The 17,875-nt window shown below is 48.2% G+C and overlaps 7 protein-coding genes across 7 annotated transcripts; 3 read left to right on the forward strand and 4 right to left on the reverse strand.

The window, feature by feature from the left end:
* Positions 1-31: 31 nt before the first annotated feature.
* On the reverse strand, positions 32-2,486 carry TRV_01469 (uncharacterized protein; the record flags this gene model as incomplete). Its single annotated transcript, XM_003024356.1, has 2 exons — positions 32-343; positions 435-2,486. 2 exons carry the CDS (start codon positions 2,484-2,486, stop codon positions 32-34), a joined length of 2,364 nt encoding a protein of 787 aa, XP_003024402.1.
* A 386-nt stretch (positions 2,487-2,872) lies between these two features.
* On the reverse strand, positions 2,873-4,411 carry TRV_01470 (uncharacterized protein; the record flags this gene model as incomplete). Its single annotated transcript, XM_003024357.1, has 4 exons — positions 2,873-3,535; positions 3,604-3,738; positions 3,809-4,282; positions 4,361-4,411. 4 exons carry the CDS (start codon positions 4,409-4,411, stop codon positions 2,873-2,875), a joined length of 1,323 nt encoding a protein of 440 aa, XP_003024403.1.
* Positions 4,412-5,350: 939 nt separating this feature from the next.
* On the reverse strand, positions 5,351-6,931 carry TRV_01471 (ankyrin repeat protein; the record flags this gene model as incomplete). The annotated part of the gene is made up of 3 exons (XM_003024358.1): positions 5,351-5,784; positions 5,866-6,076; positions 6,188-6,931. The coding sequence occupies 3 exons, from the start codon at positions 6,929-6,931 to the stop codon at positions 5,351-5,353; spliced, it is 1,389 nt and encodes a 462-aa protein (XP_003024404.1).
* A 948-nt stretch (positions 6,932-7,879) lies between these two features.
* Positions 7,880-8,926, forward strand: TRV_01472 (uncharacterized protein; the record flags this gene model as incomplete). The annotated part of the gene is made up of 2 exons (XM_003024359.1): positions 7,880-8,709; positions 8,851-8,926. 2 exons carry the CDS (start codon positions 7,880-7,882, stop codon positions 8,924-8,926), a joined length of 906 nt encoding a protein of 301 aa, XP_003024405.1.
* Positions 8,927-9,071: 145 nt separating this feature from the next.
* On the reverse strand, positions 9,072-10,562 carry TRV_01473 (uncharacterized protein; the record flags this gene model as incomplete). The annotated part of the gene is made up of 3 exons (XM_003024360.1): positions 9,072-9,708; positions 9,831-10,323; positions 10,403-10,562. 3 exons carry the CDS (start codon positions 10,560-10,562, stop codon positions 9,072-9,074), a joined length of 1,290 nt encoding a protein of 429 aa, XP_003024406.1.
* Positions 10,563-10,936: 374 nt separating this feature from the next.
* Positions 10,937-11,927, forward strand: TRV_01474 (uncharacterized protein; the record flags this gene model as incomplete). The annotated part of the gene is made up of 3 exons (XM_003024361.1): positions 10,937-11,146; positions 11,220-11,527; positions 11,669-11,927. The coding sequence occupies 3 exons, from the start codon at positions 10,937-10,939 to the stop codon at positions 11,925-11,927; spliced, it is 777 nt and encodes a 258-aa protein (XP_003024407.1).
* Positions 11,928-13,312: 1,385 nt separating this feature from the next.
* Positions 13,313-14,176, forward strand: TRV_01475 (RTA1 domain protein, putative; the record flags this gene model as incomplete). The annotated part of the gene is made up of 1 exon (XM_003024362.1): positions 13,313-14,176. One exon carries the CDS (start codon positions 13,313-13,315, stop codon positions 14,174-14,176), a length of 864 nt encoding a protein of 287 aa, XP_003024408.1.
* Between the last annotated feature and the right edge of the window lie 3,699 nt (positions 14,177-17,875).

A 17,875-nucleotide genomic window follows, 5' to 3' on the forward strand; every position in this document is an offset into this window, starting at 1 on the left:
TATATGTTTTCTATCTGGTTTATGTTATGTCTTATGAAGGACCAGCCAGCACTTCTCCAATCCAGTTCATCTGCACAGCGCTAACACCCCTTGCATAGCTTCGAGTTGTAAAGACGAATTCATTGTACATGATTGCCTCAACTTTCCTGCCAAAGAGCACACTGGATGGATGTATGGCCACGGTCTGATTCCCTACCAGAGTACGATAGCTGCCATCAGGGAAAAGCCGTGCCGTGTTTGTGGCAAACCCAGTAAGAAAACTGGTCAGTATCGGAACTGAATCTTCATTTCCCAGGGGCGTAGAGTCGTCGTCTTTAAAGGACGTATCTCCAAATAACTTTGACTGTTTACACTGGGCCAACAGCTGTTTGCGTACATCCTAACGGTCTGTTAGCTGAAAAAACATGGAAAATTATCCCAAGGTATAGACGTACCATAACTGCCTGCATTGCTCTATGAGAGACAAGGTGGCGATCAGCCCATGCCCTTCGGTCCGCGTTTTCAGCCGCATACGCGCGGACAGTGGCAAGCATGGTCAAATGGTCCCCTTCTCTCCGATACAAATCACGCCTTGCCAGATCTGCCTGTTCTTTCTTCTCCTCTGATGATGTGTTTAAGAAGATATTCTCCACACTTAGACATGAAATAATATCGATGACGTCTCTGAGACAACGAGGCCCCTTCTCTGCCCCAGCAAGGAGCACCCGGCCTAGCGGCGCAGTAAGTGGGAGTTTGGCTATCCGGCTACCGATGGGGCTAATCTTCCCCGTCTCATCCAGGGCGTTAATATTGAAAAGCTGTAATAACGCCTTTTCAATTGCATCTCGAGGAGGAGGCGTGAGAAAGGGGAACCCAATTATATCATCTACTCCCCTGGCTTTCATCGTTAATATAGCTTGGCTCACATCACATCGTAGGATCTCAGGAGTGTTGGTCTCCGGTAAGGCAAGGTATTCCTTCTCGGGGTATAAACGGTAGCATTGTCCTGGCGCTTCTCGACCAGCACGGCCTTTCCTTTGGATGGCAGCAGATTTTGATATCGGTTTAACAAGCAGCGAGTCTAGGCCAAGGCGTGTCCTGAACTGTTTCGTCTTTGCCTTGCCGCAGTCAATAACATATCTTACTCCAGGAACAGTCACGGAAGTCTCAGCAATATTCGTAGCTAAAATCACCTTCCTTGTTCTCGGAGGTGTGGGCAGGAAGACTCGTTGTTGAGCAACCTGCGGAAGAGCTGCAAAGAGAGGTACAGCTAGCACCTTTGGCAGTTCCTTGTCCATGGTACTAGCATAGTCATTGACCAGATACTCCAAGTTTTCCACTGTCTCTTGGCCGGTTAAGAAAACTAGAATATCACCAGGCAATGGTTCCTTGTAGTGAATCTGGAAAACTGTTTTGAGGGCTGCATCCACGAAGTCAGGGACCGGTACCGGAGAATATATAGTGGTGACAGGGAACTGGCGGCCCTTTATATGACAGACTGAAATCTGATCCGGTTTTCTTTGAATCTCTTTCCCCTTTGCTGAGAGTCTTGAAGCATTTGCCTTCTGGGCATTAGAACCGGCATCATCTTCCTTCATAGATTCCAGCGGAGCATTTGACGTTTGTGTGTATCCATCAGTAAAAAACGAGAGCAAACTCTCCATATCCGCTGTGGCACTCATGACCACGATCTTAAGCGGGACTCCTCCTCTCCCTTCCTTGCATCCTGTAGCAATGTCTCTCAGGAACCCAAGGAGCAAGTCAACATTAATACCCCTCTCATGAACCTCATCAACAACTATAGCGCTGTACTTTGTCAACCACGGATCACTCAACATTTCTTGCAACAGCATTCCATCTGTCATAAATTTGATGCGTGTGCTCGGAGAAACAGAGGTATCAAAACGCACAGCATAGCCAACCTTGCTCGCAGGTGATGAAGAACCAAGCGGACAGCCAACTTCTTCTGCCACTCTTCGTGCCAGGGAGACGGCTGCCACACGCCTAGGCTGGGTAATGGCTATGCAGCCTCCGACGGTGGCTGTTTGCTTGTTGCCGGAAGATGGTATCTTGACTGATTTTGGGCGACACCAGTGCTCGTCGATAAGAAATTGAGGCACCTGGGTACTTTTACCACTTCCTGTCTCTCCGACAAGCAGCATGACATCTGTCCGTCGAAGATGAGCACGAATCTCATCTGCGTGTGCAAAGATAGGGAGTTTTTGCCTCGTTTCAAGAAGAACCCTGGCCTTTTCCTTGAGATTGGCTGTACCATTTTTCGAGTGGCCTGTGGAGTTGGATATATTCCTTTCATGAGTAACGGTGCTATTTTGAATCATCTTTCGAGATGTTTGCTCCGATTCAACGCCATTTGCTGATATTCGAAGCTTTTTGATTCCATTCTCATCGTCGTTGTTTCGGTTCCCACGCTTCCGCTTCCTAGCCCGTTTAGATGCTGATACCGCTTTATCTTCTCCATTTCCCGTATTGCTGTCGAGGGAATCCATATCTGCGTCTTGTTGTTGCTAGTTTTTGTCGATTCTTTCCGTGAAATTTGATGAAAGGATTTTGAAGTTTTATGCTTATGGTAACGGACCCGTATCTTGAAATTTATTGTCCAATGAAATTGAAGAACCTTAATAAAATACACTTGTGCAGGTACAACTACATACGAGATCTGTAATCATAAAATACATGGAGCAGTTCAGTTTGAATATCGATTTTGAAGAAATTAAAAAGACATATTGTAAGATAGGATATCTGTTATGTATAAGCAATGTATCTATGATATCTACAGAAGAGGCCTGCCTCTTGAGCTATGGGAAAGTGTCGTAATTTATCATTCCTGCATGGGGGGTGAGAAGAGTAAACGGATCATCAACATGGCCACGGGTCAAACGTCCAAGTCGACTAATCGTAGCATGCGAGATATCTGTTCGACCTTCGGGGTCATTACTACAGCCTGTCCTTCTGCATAGTCATTCTCGTATGCCTTTAGCGCAGCTTCAATGGTTTTCCTTCTTGCCAAGTCCCCAGTAGATATCCACGCCATCATTAAACACATGGGCACGAAGCTTGCCGCCAGCGGCCTGTATATCATCGCAGAACCCGCAATTTCAAGTATCTCGTCAATGTATATAGACGGGTCTACCACAACAGCGTTGCCCGGGTCGATTCCAGTAACCACACAACTGAGAATGATGACGACGGGAAGACTGAGGCCGAAGGAGCGCTGGTAGAACGAGTGGGCCATAACAATAGGGTCCTTGAACGAAAACTCGCCCTTTGGGGGAAGACCGGCCTTCTTGTACTTTTCTCGTAACTCGTCTGCCGCCCCTTTTGCCATGTGGTATGCTGCCAATGCATCTATTAGCAGATTCTCGTCTGTCACTCCGTCTTTGCGGGCCTTTCTGGCCCGGTTCAGGAGGCCTGGCACTTTGGCAACGCCACGCATCATCCTGCCTTCGGGAGTTACTCCGTCAAGATGGTTTTCCACAAGGGTTTTCCATTCTTCGGGAGTAAACTGGATCTTTTGGTTGAGAAGTCCCTCAAAGACCTGTCAGAGAGGAGTAAGCATAGCTGTACGTGCGAGGAAAAAAAAAAAGGCTACAAACGGGGTCATACCACCGGCCCTCGCAGTGAGAGGATTAGTTTGCTTTCGAACTCGTCGTTTGGATCATAGTATCTTCTAGCCCTTAACAACTGGGCGGCTCCTTCGCAGTGGCCCGTAAAGTCACCCTCAGTGATACCGATAAACCGCTGCATAGACAATGTCAGGAGATTGTAGAACAATAAATTTAGTACATAGATCAGTGATCCGGCATCTCACCTGGCACATCAGCAAGACCATGACCGAGCAGAGAGTCTCAGACGTTCGCGCCTTGACTGGGTCGTTGAGGTACGATCTGAGCATCCTGAGAGCTCTGGAGTATCCTACCAGCACTCGCGAAGTAACTCCCAGCCCGGCGCAGAAGTCCTGATGCGAGTCAACCAGCACCTGCACCGCCGAGTCCAGGGCTTCATTGACCCCCAGACGCCGTGGAATGTCCACCAGAAAGCCGCCAAAGGACCAGGCGAGGTTGTATCTCAAGTCGGTCGTCGGCTTCATCGTCTCGATAAAGCTGTTCCGCAGCGCTGTTATCCCGTTAACAGGCACCCGGGGGATCTCTTCGACAAAGACGAGGGTCTCGAAATTCGGTAACTGGCCGACGGCGGGCTTCTTCCTGGTCGCCAGGCTCTTCGACTGGCTCTGCTGGCTCTGCTGGCTGCTGCGAAAGACATTCTCCTGCTTGAACTTGTATCTCTGCAGGCCCGCGCCGATACACGGGATATTCAGCCGAGTACATCGTGCACACGAAGGCCGTCCTTGATCACACTATACAGTCCTCTCTGCATTAGCCAGTCTGTTGTTTGTTTGTTTGTTGCCGTTCATAGTTACTCAAGTGGCTGCAGCACCTTTTTCTTCTGCTTCCTGCAAGCGTCGCAACCACGGCCTGATGGAACTCCCGGCATGATTAACTATAGACACTCAGCGCGCAAAACGGCCACACTCTTCCATGAAGCCTCGAACACATCTTTCGAAAGGAGAAAAAGTCAGCGACTCTGAAGCAACCTGATCGTCCTCCGGCTGAGCAGCAACGGAGCTGAAGGAGCTGCCTTGGCGAGGCTGGTTAAGTTATCTTAGTTAACTAATTACAAGGCGAGCAGGCGGGCAGTGCTCCATATAGACCTTCGGAAGGCTGCTTAACTATCTCAGCGCATTTACGAGTAAAAAAGATGGTAGGATTTATAGGATTATCATGGGAGACAGTGTGGAATATGCATAAAATCACGTTAAATGGAGGAAAAATCAGGCCAGTGACTGGCGATGATAGCTAACCAGCATCTTCGGCGCCATAACCAGCCCCAGACATAAGTACGGAGTAACTAACAGTTAACCTGCCATGGCGAAGTAGTTCAGTGACTGGTGAGCCCCGTCTAAGACTGATCGGCATCCGTGATCGGACTCATCAAGAGTTTGAGGAGCTATATAAAAAAGAAGGAGAAAAGTCTGGTCAGCGACAGGCAAACTACTTCTCCTGCCATACGCAAGGACAGGCTTACCCATTGCTCGAGTCGAGTCTCATTATCACGGAATTTCGCAAACTTCTCGTCCAAGCTGCCTGCATGATAGTAGTTAGTGCCATTGACTTCATGACTCGAGGTTTCTGAGATCTCCTTGCTCACCAGTTGTGCAGTACAGAACGTCCTGCAGTTGATCCTCACGCATTAGAGACTTTAAAAAGGCTTTTGCATCACGGTCAGGTCCGATTTGGCTGATCTGGAAGCGGACCACTGCGGGTAGTTAGCAGGAGATGAATAGTTAACCCTTTTAACTATTAATTAGTTCTTCCTCCTTACCTGTTCGTTCGTATCCAGCAGCCTCCAAGCGTCTTCCGCATTCAAGAATCGCTTGCTTTAGCGTTTCAGGATATTCACCCTGTGGACAGCCGTCCGTGATGATAAAGACAAGAACCGGTCGTCGCAGGCTGTTTGTTGCCAGTGGCTGATATACCAGTGGCTCAAGGATCCTGCTTCTCAGATACGTGCCCAGTTCTGTTGGCCCGTAGGGAGCCTGCTGTCCCATGAGTTGTCTGAGCTCACCGAGGGTCCGCTGGTAGATCATGATCTCTGTGTTGCGGTTGATGAACCGCACCTTGACGCCTTCATCGTCTGGGATGATGCGTGTGGCGATGCTCGCAATGCGCTCGACGATATCGATTTGGTGCTCAACTCGATTACCCTCGTTCATAGAGCCACTGTCATCTATGTACATCATCCATTAGTCAACCATCGATCAAACAGTTATCGGATAACTATCCGACTGAATTCGAGATTAATACCCACCGCAATACATGATAGGTTGGAAGAGGGCCAACCGGGTCAAGGCCTTTGTGTCGAGGGTATTGTCAGGGTTGGCCTCCAGCTTTGTGGCCTTATCAACCACCGTCTGCAGGAAAGGGTCATTGGACGGGAAGAACTTGTTCAAGTCGTTCTCCTCGATGAAATCCTTCGCATCTTTCTGGAACTCCTCCTTGGGCTCGGGTTGTTTCAGCTTCTATACCAACGAATTAGTATATCTTGAACCTCTGGATTGATCCCCCGTAGGCCCCTTTTCATAAACCATGACATATATCAGGTCCAGAAAAAAAGGTTCTGGGCTACTCACCTCTGGCCAGACCTTCTCGTCAAAAATCCCACTCATATGGAACCTCCTTCTAATCACATGTGTTACATACGGGCCGGCTGCAGTGGCAGCACCCGCAGCGCCAACCACAGCTACCACAACGAATGCATTCACCCACGCAACGACACCCACTACGATGCTGACAATCACACCAATCCAGTGGAGCCATCCCAGTGAGCGTTCCTTTCGCTTCCGCAGCGCCTTTATCGTATCAGGATCACCGCGGGCCTCCGCAATTTCCCTGGGTGTCTCTTTATGCTTATTTTCCTGGTCTGGGTTTGCGCCCCTGTCTACCAATGCGTTGAGCAAGTAAGGGGGTTTGTACGTCTTCACAGCTGCGAGGAGAGGGCTTGAGTTGTCGTCCACGGTAGAGACTATGTTCGGATCCGCGCCCGCGTGAAGGAGCAGTTGCGTCATGGTTCCCACTCTCTTCTTGGACCTTGCAGCTGCAACCCAGAGCGGGGGGCGTACTGGATCATAGTCTTTGCTAGGGTCTTTGCTAGGGTCTTTGTTCTGGACTTTGGTAGGGTCTTTGCCGTCGGGATTGGCGCCATTATTGAGTAGCAGTTTGACTACTTTGACATGGCTGAACCAAACTGCAATGCCGAGGGGAGTGAGCTTCGTTCGGGGATGAATTGTATTCAGGTCGCGAATTATTTCCTTGTTAGCCATGTGCTCCTTGGTGAGCTGGCCGGATTTTGCTAGATCGTAGATGGATGCCATCATCGTTGGTAGTTGGTAGATGGTAGATATCAGGGAATGAAGTGAGTTTGGTATAGGTTTGGGTAAATGCAACAAAAGAAGACGGGAGTAGAATGGGATACTTATATCCAACCGTGATGGCTATGGTAGGAATCCGTGGGTATTTAAGATTGATTGATGAAGGGTATTTGCTCAGTCTCGTATCATACTCTCCTTTTATGTCTCCCTCTAATAGAGTAGGCTGATGTATTGATATGTGACCCCCCCTTTTTTTTCTCAACAGTCACTATCAACCCCGTGAAGGCTGCCATTCCTCCATCTGAGATCCCTACCTATTGACCTTATTTGGCGGAATGCGCTGGCTNTTTTTTTTTTTTTTTTTTTTTTGACGGTGGTCGGATTGACTGCAGGTTCCAGGACGCCAAACTCATGGCTATCCGGTTCGCAGGCGCCCTACATTCGTTATTGTGATGTCATGATATCACCCGCATGCGTTGTTGACGTGGTTGAATTGACTGCAGGTTGCATCATGGCTATCCGGCTCGCAGGCGCCCTGCATTTGTTATTGTAATAGCACCCTGCATGGATAGGGGTAGAAGGGGATTGGGTCGTTGCAGAGAAGATCAAAGTCGCCTAAGGCCGATCCTGATGAAGTGCTGTCAATGAACGAGGCTGATTACTTAACTAGTTATCCAGTTCTCATATCTAGGTATTGCATACCAGACTGCTGCCCGCCTCGTCAGTTAGGCATCTGACAGGAAGCTCGTCCACCGTTACCTAGCGGACACGATATGCTGGAATAAATCATAGATGTCACTCTTCAGTGAGCGGTTCGACGTAATAAAACTCCCACTTCCCATAATCTTACTCCCCTCCTACATCATCCCGGATATCATTTCCTTTGTGAAGTATCCTGCCCCTTTTCCTGCTCCCCAAAGCCTCACCCGACACCTACCCAGCCTCTACCCAGCCATGTCAGCCTTGTCAAACCGTGGTGAAATTACAATCGGCAACCCTGAGGCAGCCCAAGATCTTTATGGGTTGGGCGTGCGTGTCGGGTTCTATCTACAAGGCCTGGGTATGATTCTCTACAACTATGGCCCTGACGAGGTTGAAGATACCAATACCTCCGCCACTGGAGATGGTCAAGAGCCCAAAAACGAATATGGCAAGGGTCTTACGATAGCTGCGACCTCAATCGCCCTCGCTATTCTTGCATCATGGTTCGTATTTGCAGCGCGTGCTAAATTCAGTGCCGCGGAAAGCGTCATCACATTGTTTATGGTGTTCAGCGTGTCACTGATGGCAAAATCGACACTGGACAATGCTCGTGCGATTGTTGGGGAGCTGACAGGCGTGGTGGCTATCCTCCTGACAGAACTGGGGCTATGCGCGGCGCTATTGTGGACGTTCGCGGTGTTGGTGAAAAGGCTTCCACTCTTGGGCACGCAAAACCTGGTGTTCTTTTTTGCACCGGTAAGGCTTGATGGATGGTTTAGGTACCTCGCGCTGGTGTACTTTGTAATTGATGCAGCCACATCATTGAGCTTTGCGTGGAAGGTTTTGCGGATCATGGTCATCGTATGCGAGTGCTGGATTAATGGGAGGACGGAGGAGAGGACTAAGAGGGACGTTTTGAAAATAGAGAATACCCTTGGGTGGAAAAAGAACGAGATGACCCCCTATATCCATGCCATGAGATGGATAACTTGGATCTTGATGGTATTGGCAGTAGAGCTCACGCTGCACTGGAATCAGTTATCGCCTACAACAGACCTCCTGGTCCCCGGCCAGCTGATCCCGTTTGTCGCGGGGGTTGTTATCCTAATAGACAGTGGGATCATTGCTGGTCGTGCACTGGTTCCACGCTGCCACAAGGCAATAAGGTCGTGGAAAACGTGGATACTGCGGACTTTGCAGAATTTGCGGGACTTGAGTTATAGGGGAATACGCTCATTCAAGAGGCATATGACGGACCTAGCCAATAAAATTAAGGCGGCCGGTCAGACACAAGTCTAAGTGATGGACAAAAATATAAGCGTAAACCTGTGTCTACCTAAGATTCAGTATTGTGCAATACCATAGTATAGATACCCCTAAGGAACTAAGGTTCAAGCGCGGTTCCTTATTCAAGCCCCGTTCACTCGAAACACATATTATTGAACTAACAGCCCTCATTAGTCGAAATCCAAAGGGACTGAACAGCTGCCTTAAAACATACCTTAGCAGGTTTATTGATATAATGCTTCATAAACCCCACCTCTGGTGTATCCATCTCTTCCATCTCGATATCTTCCTCTTTAAGTAAAAAATTCGCCATGCGAAACTCAACAAGCTGGCCTATATCAGCAGGGTTCTCTGGATCCTTGCGCTCTAGCACAATACGAAACATCTCGGAATTGTTTGTTGGTTTCTTCTTTGAATTTTTCTTTGGCTCGATCCGGACAATATAGGGGAAACAGCAGTCTTCTAACTTATCAGTCAGCGTCACGACTTGCCTCACGTAATCCCAGAGAACCCATCGCTGCTTCTCTCTCGATTGAGGCCATCCGCGCGGATGTCGGAACCGAAATACATAAGTGGGTTTGCCGGTCAGGTTTGATGTGGGTGCGTAGGCTGGGAAGATATCAAAAGTGGTTTCAAGGCCCTGCTCTCCCAGGCGTACCCAGCCATGTTGCTCGAATGGAGGAAAGCGAAGATATAGACCCTCAAGAGGTGCGTCTTTGGAAGGAAAGACTCTGAGAGCCTTCTCTTCGTGGCTTACCCCCAGCCATCGGAAGATTTGCTCCAGGACCGTCTCGCTAAGCCGGCACCCTTTGCTATTTCCACGATGAAGATCACTCCCGTTTGTGCTAAGATATTTTTATCAGCTTGACACCGTGTGGTATGTATTTATAATGCATATAAATAAAGGAAGACGCACTGAATACCAACAACCGTGTCATGACCCTTGAATGGCATAAATACCGGTGCCCCGCTCAACCCCTTTGCCGTGGCTATCTGGTATTCTAGGCGACTCCGATTCCAGCGCTTGCAGTCCCCAGAGCTGGTAGATGGTTCAGGTCGAGTGCAGTCCGAGGGAAATCCGCAAATCTGTAGACTTTTATCACGCAGGCTTTCCTCGGCAAGTTTCAAAGCAAATCCAAACCCACGGGATACAGACGTGCTGGTCGGTACACGGATTGCTCCAAAGTCAGTTTCGGTCCGTGGCCTTGACAAGTATGAAGGGGATACGAAGATGTCCGGATCTCCGGGTTTGATAATGGCGCATTGTAAGGGGTCATAAAACTGCAAATCCTGAGACGGCTTATTTTGCTTATCAACGAGATTATGCGCGGCAGTGAGGATAACGTGGGCTTTGGTACCCGGGATATTGACGTAAAATCCAGTTCCGTGGCTCTTCTCCCCCTTCGGTGCTGTATAGGCCAATGTAAGAACATGAGTCAATCCAGATTCTGTTGTCTTCTGCCATGAGAAAATGAATACTAGACGAACCCGAATTTTGCCTGAAATCAAGTCTGACGATCCAGCTATTGCGTATCTGGGTTGAAGCAAACGACAGTCCGCCAGTGGCACCCTTGTCGTTAGGCAAAGCAACCCAGCTAGGATCAAAGAGATCCGGATCCAAGCGTAGAGATGAGGGAGTGGTAGACATAACTAGCATACGCGGGAAACTGATAGTATCCTCCTCATCATTTCGTAGAAAAGAACAATTTCGACCTTCGTGCTCGACTTAGCAATTGTATGCTACGTGCGCAATTTTGTATTCGGAGAGACAGGGAATAATCGTGAAGTTGCGATTGGTAGCCCCATTTCATGCCCAACTGGATGCCTTGGAGCTTTTCATCGGCGGCTCCTGAGAAAGATAGACCCCGCTTCCCTTGACAAAGTACATATATAGACATACGCGGCGGGGGAAGATTGAGCAGATCGAAAAACATTGAAAACGTAGTGGGATAGAATCAAGGAAAGAGACAAATTTTCAGCCTTTTTTCCCGCTCTTCACTCTAAGACAAAGATCCAAGAAGTATGGACTTTAAACCCCAAGACTTCGTTCACTATCTCCTTGCCGCCGCTGGGGCATTCCCACATGATCAACCTGGGATTTCCTTGATATCGGAGGAAGACGGCGATTTGATCGAAAAGCTCTGGACGGGAACCGAAATCGCAAATCAAGTGTTTGTTGCGAGTGATGTGCGGAAAAATACGCCAGGTCTATATCTTTTGGGTGAAGAAGAGGTGAGCATATAGACTCCACCCTGCGTAGCTAGCCAGAGAGGCATAACGTCCTAACAATCAACATCAATCTTAGCGAAGCATTTTATTCGTCGACAAGTCAGACATTCTTCAGTGGTATCGATACGACCCAGACGAAGAGGAATGGAGTGAAGTTGAGTATGATAATAAAGGAAAGTTGACCGTTCACCAATCGAGCCGATTAAGTGGTTGCCTCAGCCCGGGGGGTGAAATCGTGATATTCGAAGGTCCAGAAAATGGACTTCAAGCGTACAGAGTCACGGACGGAGAGAAGTTTGAAACCCTACCGCCATTGCCCACGGATTTGGAGCCGGGGACGCCACATCAGGCCGTCCTGCTAGGAGATGACACCCTGCACCTGCTGTATGTCCACCGTGACAGGCGAATTCATCATCTCGTTACAGAGAGTCCTGGACTCAGGGAATGGAAAGATATAAAATCTAACCCCTTCTTCCGCTTGAATGCAGGAAGCTAACAAGTGGCATTTATAGACACGGGCAGTAGCTTCCCTTACCCAAGCTCCAATCATGATGAAAAGATTGTCAGCTTCATCGTTATCCCACAAGGGGATGGATCTCTGGAACTATGTGCTCTGATGTCGGGAGGCGCGCTGGTGCAAGTGAAGGCCAACGGGCAGATTACCGAACTGGGAACTGTCAAGCAGGGCCGGTTCACGGCTCACACGAGCGAAGAGTGCGGTATTGAGCTTATGCTAGGCATCAAGAAGGGTATTAAAGCAGTTGCGCATAAGATGAAAAAATAGTTAATGTAACTAGCGTCCCATTATCGATTAAAATTCCAGCTACTGAATCCCTGCAATGCATAGCTGCATATATCAGAGCTCTGTTCTTATCCAGCAAGTTAGCGCCTTGATGGGTCAGTTAACGTGCATCACTCCTTGTTGTCCACACGTATCTGCAGCCTGGAGTGTGGTACCCCCATGACAAGTCGCCTTCATGTTCACACCCAGATCCAGCAGCATTTCACCATTGCTTCCTGTCCAGTAGACACAGCTCGATGTAAAACTTGGCTCCTTCTTCAGTTTTAGAGGGAGCAACAAAACCTGCTGTCAAAAAGGATGATGATGTGATGTTGTTGATGTTGTTGTTGATGTTGTTATTGAAGCTAACTATCGAATGTGATGTGCGAGGCCAAGCGAGAGGTAACGTGACGAGATGACTAATACACCTATTCGAGGCCCCTTAAAAGCTACAGCGTCGACGGGAAATCTAGGAGGAAGAGAGGCATTGATATTGTTGCACTGCCACGGACGGCGATGACGATTGTGTACCATCTCCTAAGGCTTCCACAGTCAGTGCTGCTGCTGGTGCAGGAGGACTATGGAGGGAAAACGAGTTGTCAACATAACTACGGACAACTTCACAGGAGGGCCCACGGTTAAATGAACACAGCCTAGTACGACCGATTAGTTATTGATGGCCTGTTGACAGCAGCATTGCTCTACAGCGCTCGCTCCAGCGGTGATATCAGCCCTATCCGTCGTTCTTTGACGCAGGGGAGCCTCGATGATTGGCATGAAACTAGCCGTATTTGGTGCTATCCAGCGCTGCTCCACCTCGGATCCTTCGGCGGAAGAAAAAACTTTGCGACCTGGAAGCTGATGGGAGACGGGAATATCCTTGATCTGGGGAATATGCAGCGCTTGCTGGCGCCTGGCCGGTGGGTTCTAGCATGGCTTGGTTGAGCGTGGGCAGATCTTTAACCGCTCTTGGTCTCATGTAGCGCTGCTCATTATCTGTGCAGGCCATGGGCCGCAAAGGCAGTGCTCTTCAGCCTCGATTGCGTCCCAGTACGGAGTAACGAGTTCAGGCTTGAAGATATGGAAGAAATGATGATATATAACCAGCCGTGATGCTGCAGCTGTCATAGAAATTCAGCAACTTACACAATCATTGAATACCTAGACAACAATAAATCGTCATGGCTTCATCATCCAACATGGAATCGACAACTTCAACATACTATCCATACACACCCAGCAAACCCCTTGCGGCCGTCTTTGCGGTCCTAGTTGGAGTCTCACTTAGTATACACATATGGCAGAACTTGTATGTCTCCAGCCTTTACCCGTTAGTTACTGGATATCACTGCTAACATCTCACTAGCCGATACAAATACTGGCGGGTCATGTTCTTCATGTGCTGGGGAGGTCTTGTCTTTACATCCGGTTGGGTCACGAGAACTGTCTCCAGCTTCTACCCCGAGAACAGAAACTTCTACATCTCAGAAAGCATTCTCATCCTCTGCGGACCGCCAATCTACTCGGCAGCTGAATACAATATCCTCGGACGGCTCATGCACTATCTCCCCATGCACGCACCCCTCAACCCAGGTAGACTCATTTACTTCTTCATCTACCTGGGTGCTCTGGTTGAAGGTCTAACAGCCGCCGGAGCCGCCCGTTTATCCGCTGCCGGAGATGACCAGCGCCTCCAGCGCAGCGGTGGCATACTCGTTGCCGTTGGCTCTGTCCTCCAGGCAGCTGTGGAATGTATCTTTATCGGGATGATTGCCCATCTCCATAACCGCTGTGTTCGAGCCAACATGCTCACCAGCAAAGTCCGCACCGTCTTCATCATGCTTTACGGTACATCCGGTCTTGTCTTATTCCGATCTATCTTCCGTGCCATCGAGAAGTTCAGCACCCTTAACGTCATTTCTACCGGCCAATGCGATGGAGTCTGTGATGCTGTTCTAAGACACGAGTGGTATCTATATGCCTTTGAAGCAGCTCCCATGGTTCTCTACACCTATTGGCTCAACATAGTTCACCCTGGGAAATATCTACCCAACAAGACTACCGTCTACCTTGGATTCGATAAGGAAGAATACGAAGGCCCCGGCTGGACTGACAAACGTTCAAAGTGGGAGACCTTTGCTGACCCATTCGACCTCAAGGGGGCCATTAATGGACAAAAAGAGCATGAGAAGTTCTGGCTCCTGTCTCAAGATGGCGCTCATCCCAAGTATCACAATGAGCTACAGGCGTAATTTATCATTTGCTATCAGTGTGTTTCTTTTATCATAGATTTGGTGCTTTGGTGGTGAACTTAGTACGTGTATATATACCTTTTCTAGAATTTTTAGATTTTTCTATCAATGATGACGCTAATATATTTCTCCTTTTCAAGTATTTTACAACTGCGATTAATAAAATATGAAACACTTTTTTCCCTTTTCCCACTCCAGGCTATTGCCGAACCACCCCTGAACATTTCCTTTCAACAATAGATCTCCTACTTCATCACTCTCCCAGATCCTCAAATAAACTTATAATACCCCATAGATCTTCAATTGACACAGCTAGAGCACTAGTCCATTGGCCCATAGCCAGGGGATGAAGGATAATCCCGTCCTCCAATATCTTGCCCATACATCCCAAGCGTTGAGTCCCCAATTATATCACTCCTCGTACGACGAAGCATTGTCAACCCAACACACAACAAGAAGCAAAGTATAGTCACCGTCCAGTGTAAAGCCAGAGAGACAGGTCCGGCTTTAATCGTATGTGCGCACCCGAGACCAACCGCGAATACGCCACTCACTTCTGTGATTGCAAGTGCAGCTGCTAGAGTAAAAGCGCAAGCACTGTATGCACACCCAAGTGAGGCCTGACGGAAGAAGTTCTGGCGGCGTCTAGAATCTCTCTTCATGGGCTGTTTGCGTGTCCGTTTGGAGCTGTGGGACCGGAGTAAGTCGAACATGAGGCTGGAGCAGAATAATGTCACTGCCACCAAGAGTACGTTGATAAATACCACAGCTTGAAGTTTGATGGCTTCATTGACGGCTGATTCGGGGAGAATTCCCTGGACTTCTCTGGCCAGACGTTTCCTGATGGTGTCGGGAGACGAGAATGCAATCGATGTGCATCTGATCTCAGCATATGTTTTCACGCAGATGCCTGATATTCATTGTATATTATTAGCATACAGCCCTTAATGATATATAATGAGAGGAGGAGATACCAAAATATCCTACACGAACAGTCTCGCCATTGTTCGTCTGCACTTCAGCGAGGTATATACCAGGAATCCCGACTGTACTGCTAGCAAGGAGCAGAGCTAAATGCCGAGTCAGTATGAAATTAGAGAAACACCCGGGGGGGCAAGCTGACAATATAGAACCAAAGGAGGAATAGCTAGAAAGAAGATTCCAATTTTCGTGGTGATTCCTGGAAGTGAGGGTGCCATTGGAAACGAGGTTGATAACGTATAGATATAACAAACTAATGATGTTTTCAAGGAGGAAATTGGTCAATTAGTGCCAAACCCAATGAGAGGGATATTCTTTGATGTGATATATCTTCTCTATCCAAAAGAGTGTCTATGATGGACAGTTATATACTCTCAATTCCTCGACACCCTTCGGCAGCATCTAGATCCACTACAGCTAGATCACATAATTGGATTATATTTAGAAGTCCGAGCGGTTTCAGTTGCCGCCAGATTTAACTGACAAGAGCATAACTTGGCCCCTCGGAGGATAATGGTCTTCTCGAAAACCCCTAGGGAAATATACCCTGCGCTGCTGCATGCATGAGCACATCCTCTCGATATCTTGCCGTGTCCACTGGGCGCTTATTTAGTTTTGCGGCTCCGCGTTACTTTTGGGCCAACAACATCCAAACATCAACCTCAACTTCGTGTTGGAAATGACGAAATATAACATATTCTATAAAAATAAGTGGTTGTGCTGGATTCACTCCTGTTTGGCATATCAATGGGGCGGGACAACCCTGTCATATTACACTTAGGGGTCCCTGAGGGGCTTAATTTTGTAGTATGTATCTTGCCCAAACAGAGCCACCTTTCAAGAGGCTAACTCTCTGGCAGGCTGTCTACCGCCTATCTTTGCTTAACACTACATTATCCTTGTGAATAGCTATATCCCGCAGTCATTCAGTATCCGCTCGCCTTGATGCTTATCCTACCGGCTCGGTAAATGCGTGTGTACAAGTGCTGGAGGTAAAGGATTCTGTGCCCTGCATATCTACATCCAGGATAGTGACGACTGACATCATCTCTCGCTATACCAGCGAGCATCTCTCTTCCAATGGTTTGGGCAGGTGGCGCTAAATCAGGAGATTTATGCAGTTCTGGCATGCATTACCACACCCCCATGTCTGAACAACCATGCACTCCCATCTCAAGGCAGATATCGATCTGGCGCTTAGCCATGCACAGCTGCAATGACCTTCTAGATCTATCACTGTCGTCAATGCCTGCATCGTATACGGAGTAACGATCCATGACAGCCACTCATTCTCCCCACATTGGACTGGTACGGAGTCGGTGTGAGACACCTTTGGCCAGTATGTTAGATGTTGGACTCTCTTTGCGATCGTTGCATAAAACTCACTGAGCCATCACTAACTTAACTAGTGTCAAGGGAAAAGACCTGGTTATTTCTCTCGCGTGTTTACTCCCTAATTACTCTTCCAAGACACCTTGTGTGCGGTCCCTTTTGATATTAGGCGTCTGCCACTGGGCATAGAAGCCATCTGCCTCCCTCCCACGTTTGCAGTAAAGCCTGCAAGAACGAGGCTCTCTGGCTCCGAATGTCGTTGAATACAACTTTCACTTTCCGTCGCGATTCCCCATGTCAACGGCGCTAAACGAATTCTCCGGCCAATCGGAGTCTAGCTTGGCTGAGACGCGGAATCGCGAGTTAACTGCCTTTATTAAATTTTGCGGCCACGGAGCGACGTCAACCCTCCACTCGCGCCAGGCCACTCGCTGCATGAACAAATAGAAATGAGCGTTAGGACCACTTACTCTACGTTTGGGATGAGCATACCCATGTTCCTATTATACCGCCTACTCCATCCCCTAGTTTCTGAAAATAGCAGGATGAGATTCTGACAAAAAATTTTTCCAATAACCATTGTGGCATTTCCAGCCTTCCAGAATCCAATGAGGGACTATTGCCTGAAATGCATTGCTGAAAACCGGGACATATTTGCCATTAAAGACAAGGTCTCTGAAATCCAGCTATGTCAAGCTGTGGTCTCACAAATTTGCTTTCTCCAGTTTCATAACTTGGATACTGGCTTTCCTCCAGTTGATCTAGATATAGATCACGAGGAGGAATGAACATGTCCCGATGGTATATCATTTAGCCGCCCACATTCCACCTTGAAAGCTGAGGGTTGGGTCCTGTCTACCGATTGGGAAACAGCAGGCTAGGAGGATGATGAATGTAACCAAGTACCTTTGTCTACACTAAGAGTCATCATTCTTCCAGCCACTTTCGTTTACAGGGATGCTGGTCAACTTGGCAACTTACAATGTCACCATTCGAAGCAGTGTTCATCCTTGAACAGTTATCTAGCTATCAATTCAGCTCTATGATTGGTTTCGATTAGGTCGAAGAGACTTCATCAGAGCGTCTCCCAGAGAAGAACATCAGCGAAGGGACCTCGGATGAAAAAGAACCCCATGATGATCGATAGTACAGCTACACAGTTTATGAAATGGAGCGTTGAGCTCATTGAATTTGAGATGGCTGATATCCCCAGGCTATTGGTGCATTAGGCCGATCCCGTCAAAGAGCTGTTACTGCATATTGAGATAAAAGAGCCAGTGCGCATATCATGGCCACTGACGATCAAGCGGCTGGCGAACGAACAGTGGGGACGAGGATCGCCAACTTGACTAGGTCTCGAAGGAGTGTTGCAAACCCCAAAGCCCT

The sequence above is a fragment of the Trichophyton verrucosum genome (genome assembly GCF_000151505.1).
Source record: "Trichophyton verrucosum HKI 0517 chromosome Unknown contig00117_1.f1.exp, whole genome shotgun sequence".
Taxonomy (NCBI): Eukaryota; Fungi; Ascomycota; class Eurotiomycetes; order Onygenales; family Arthrodermataceae; genus Trichophyton; species Trichophyton verrucosum.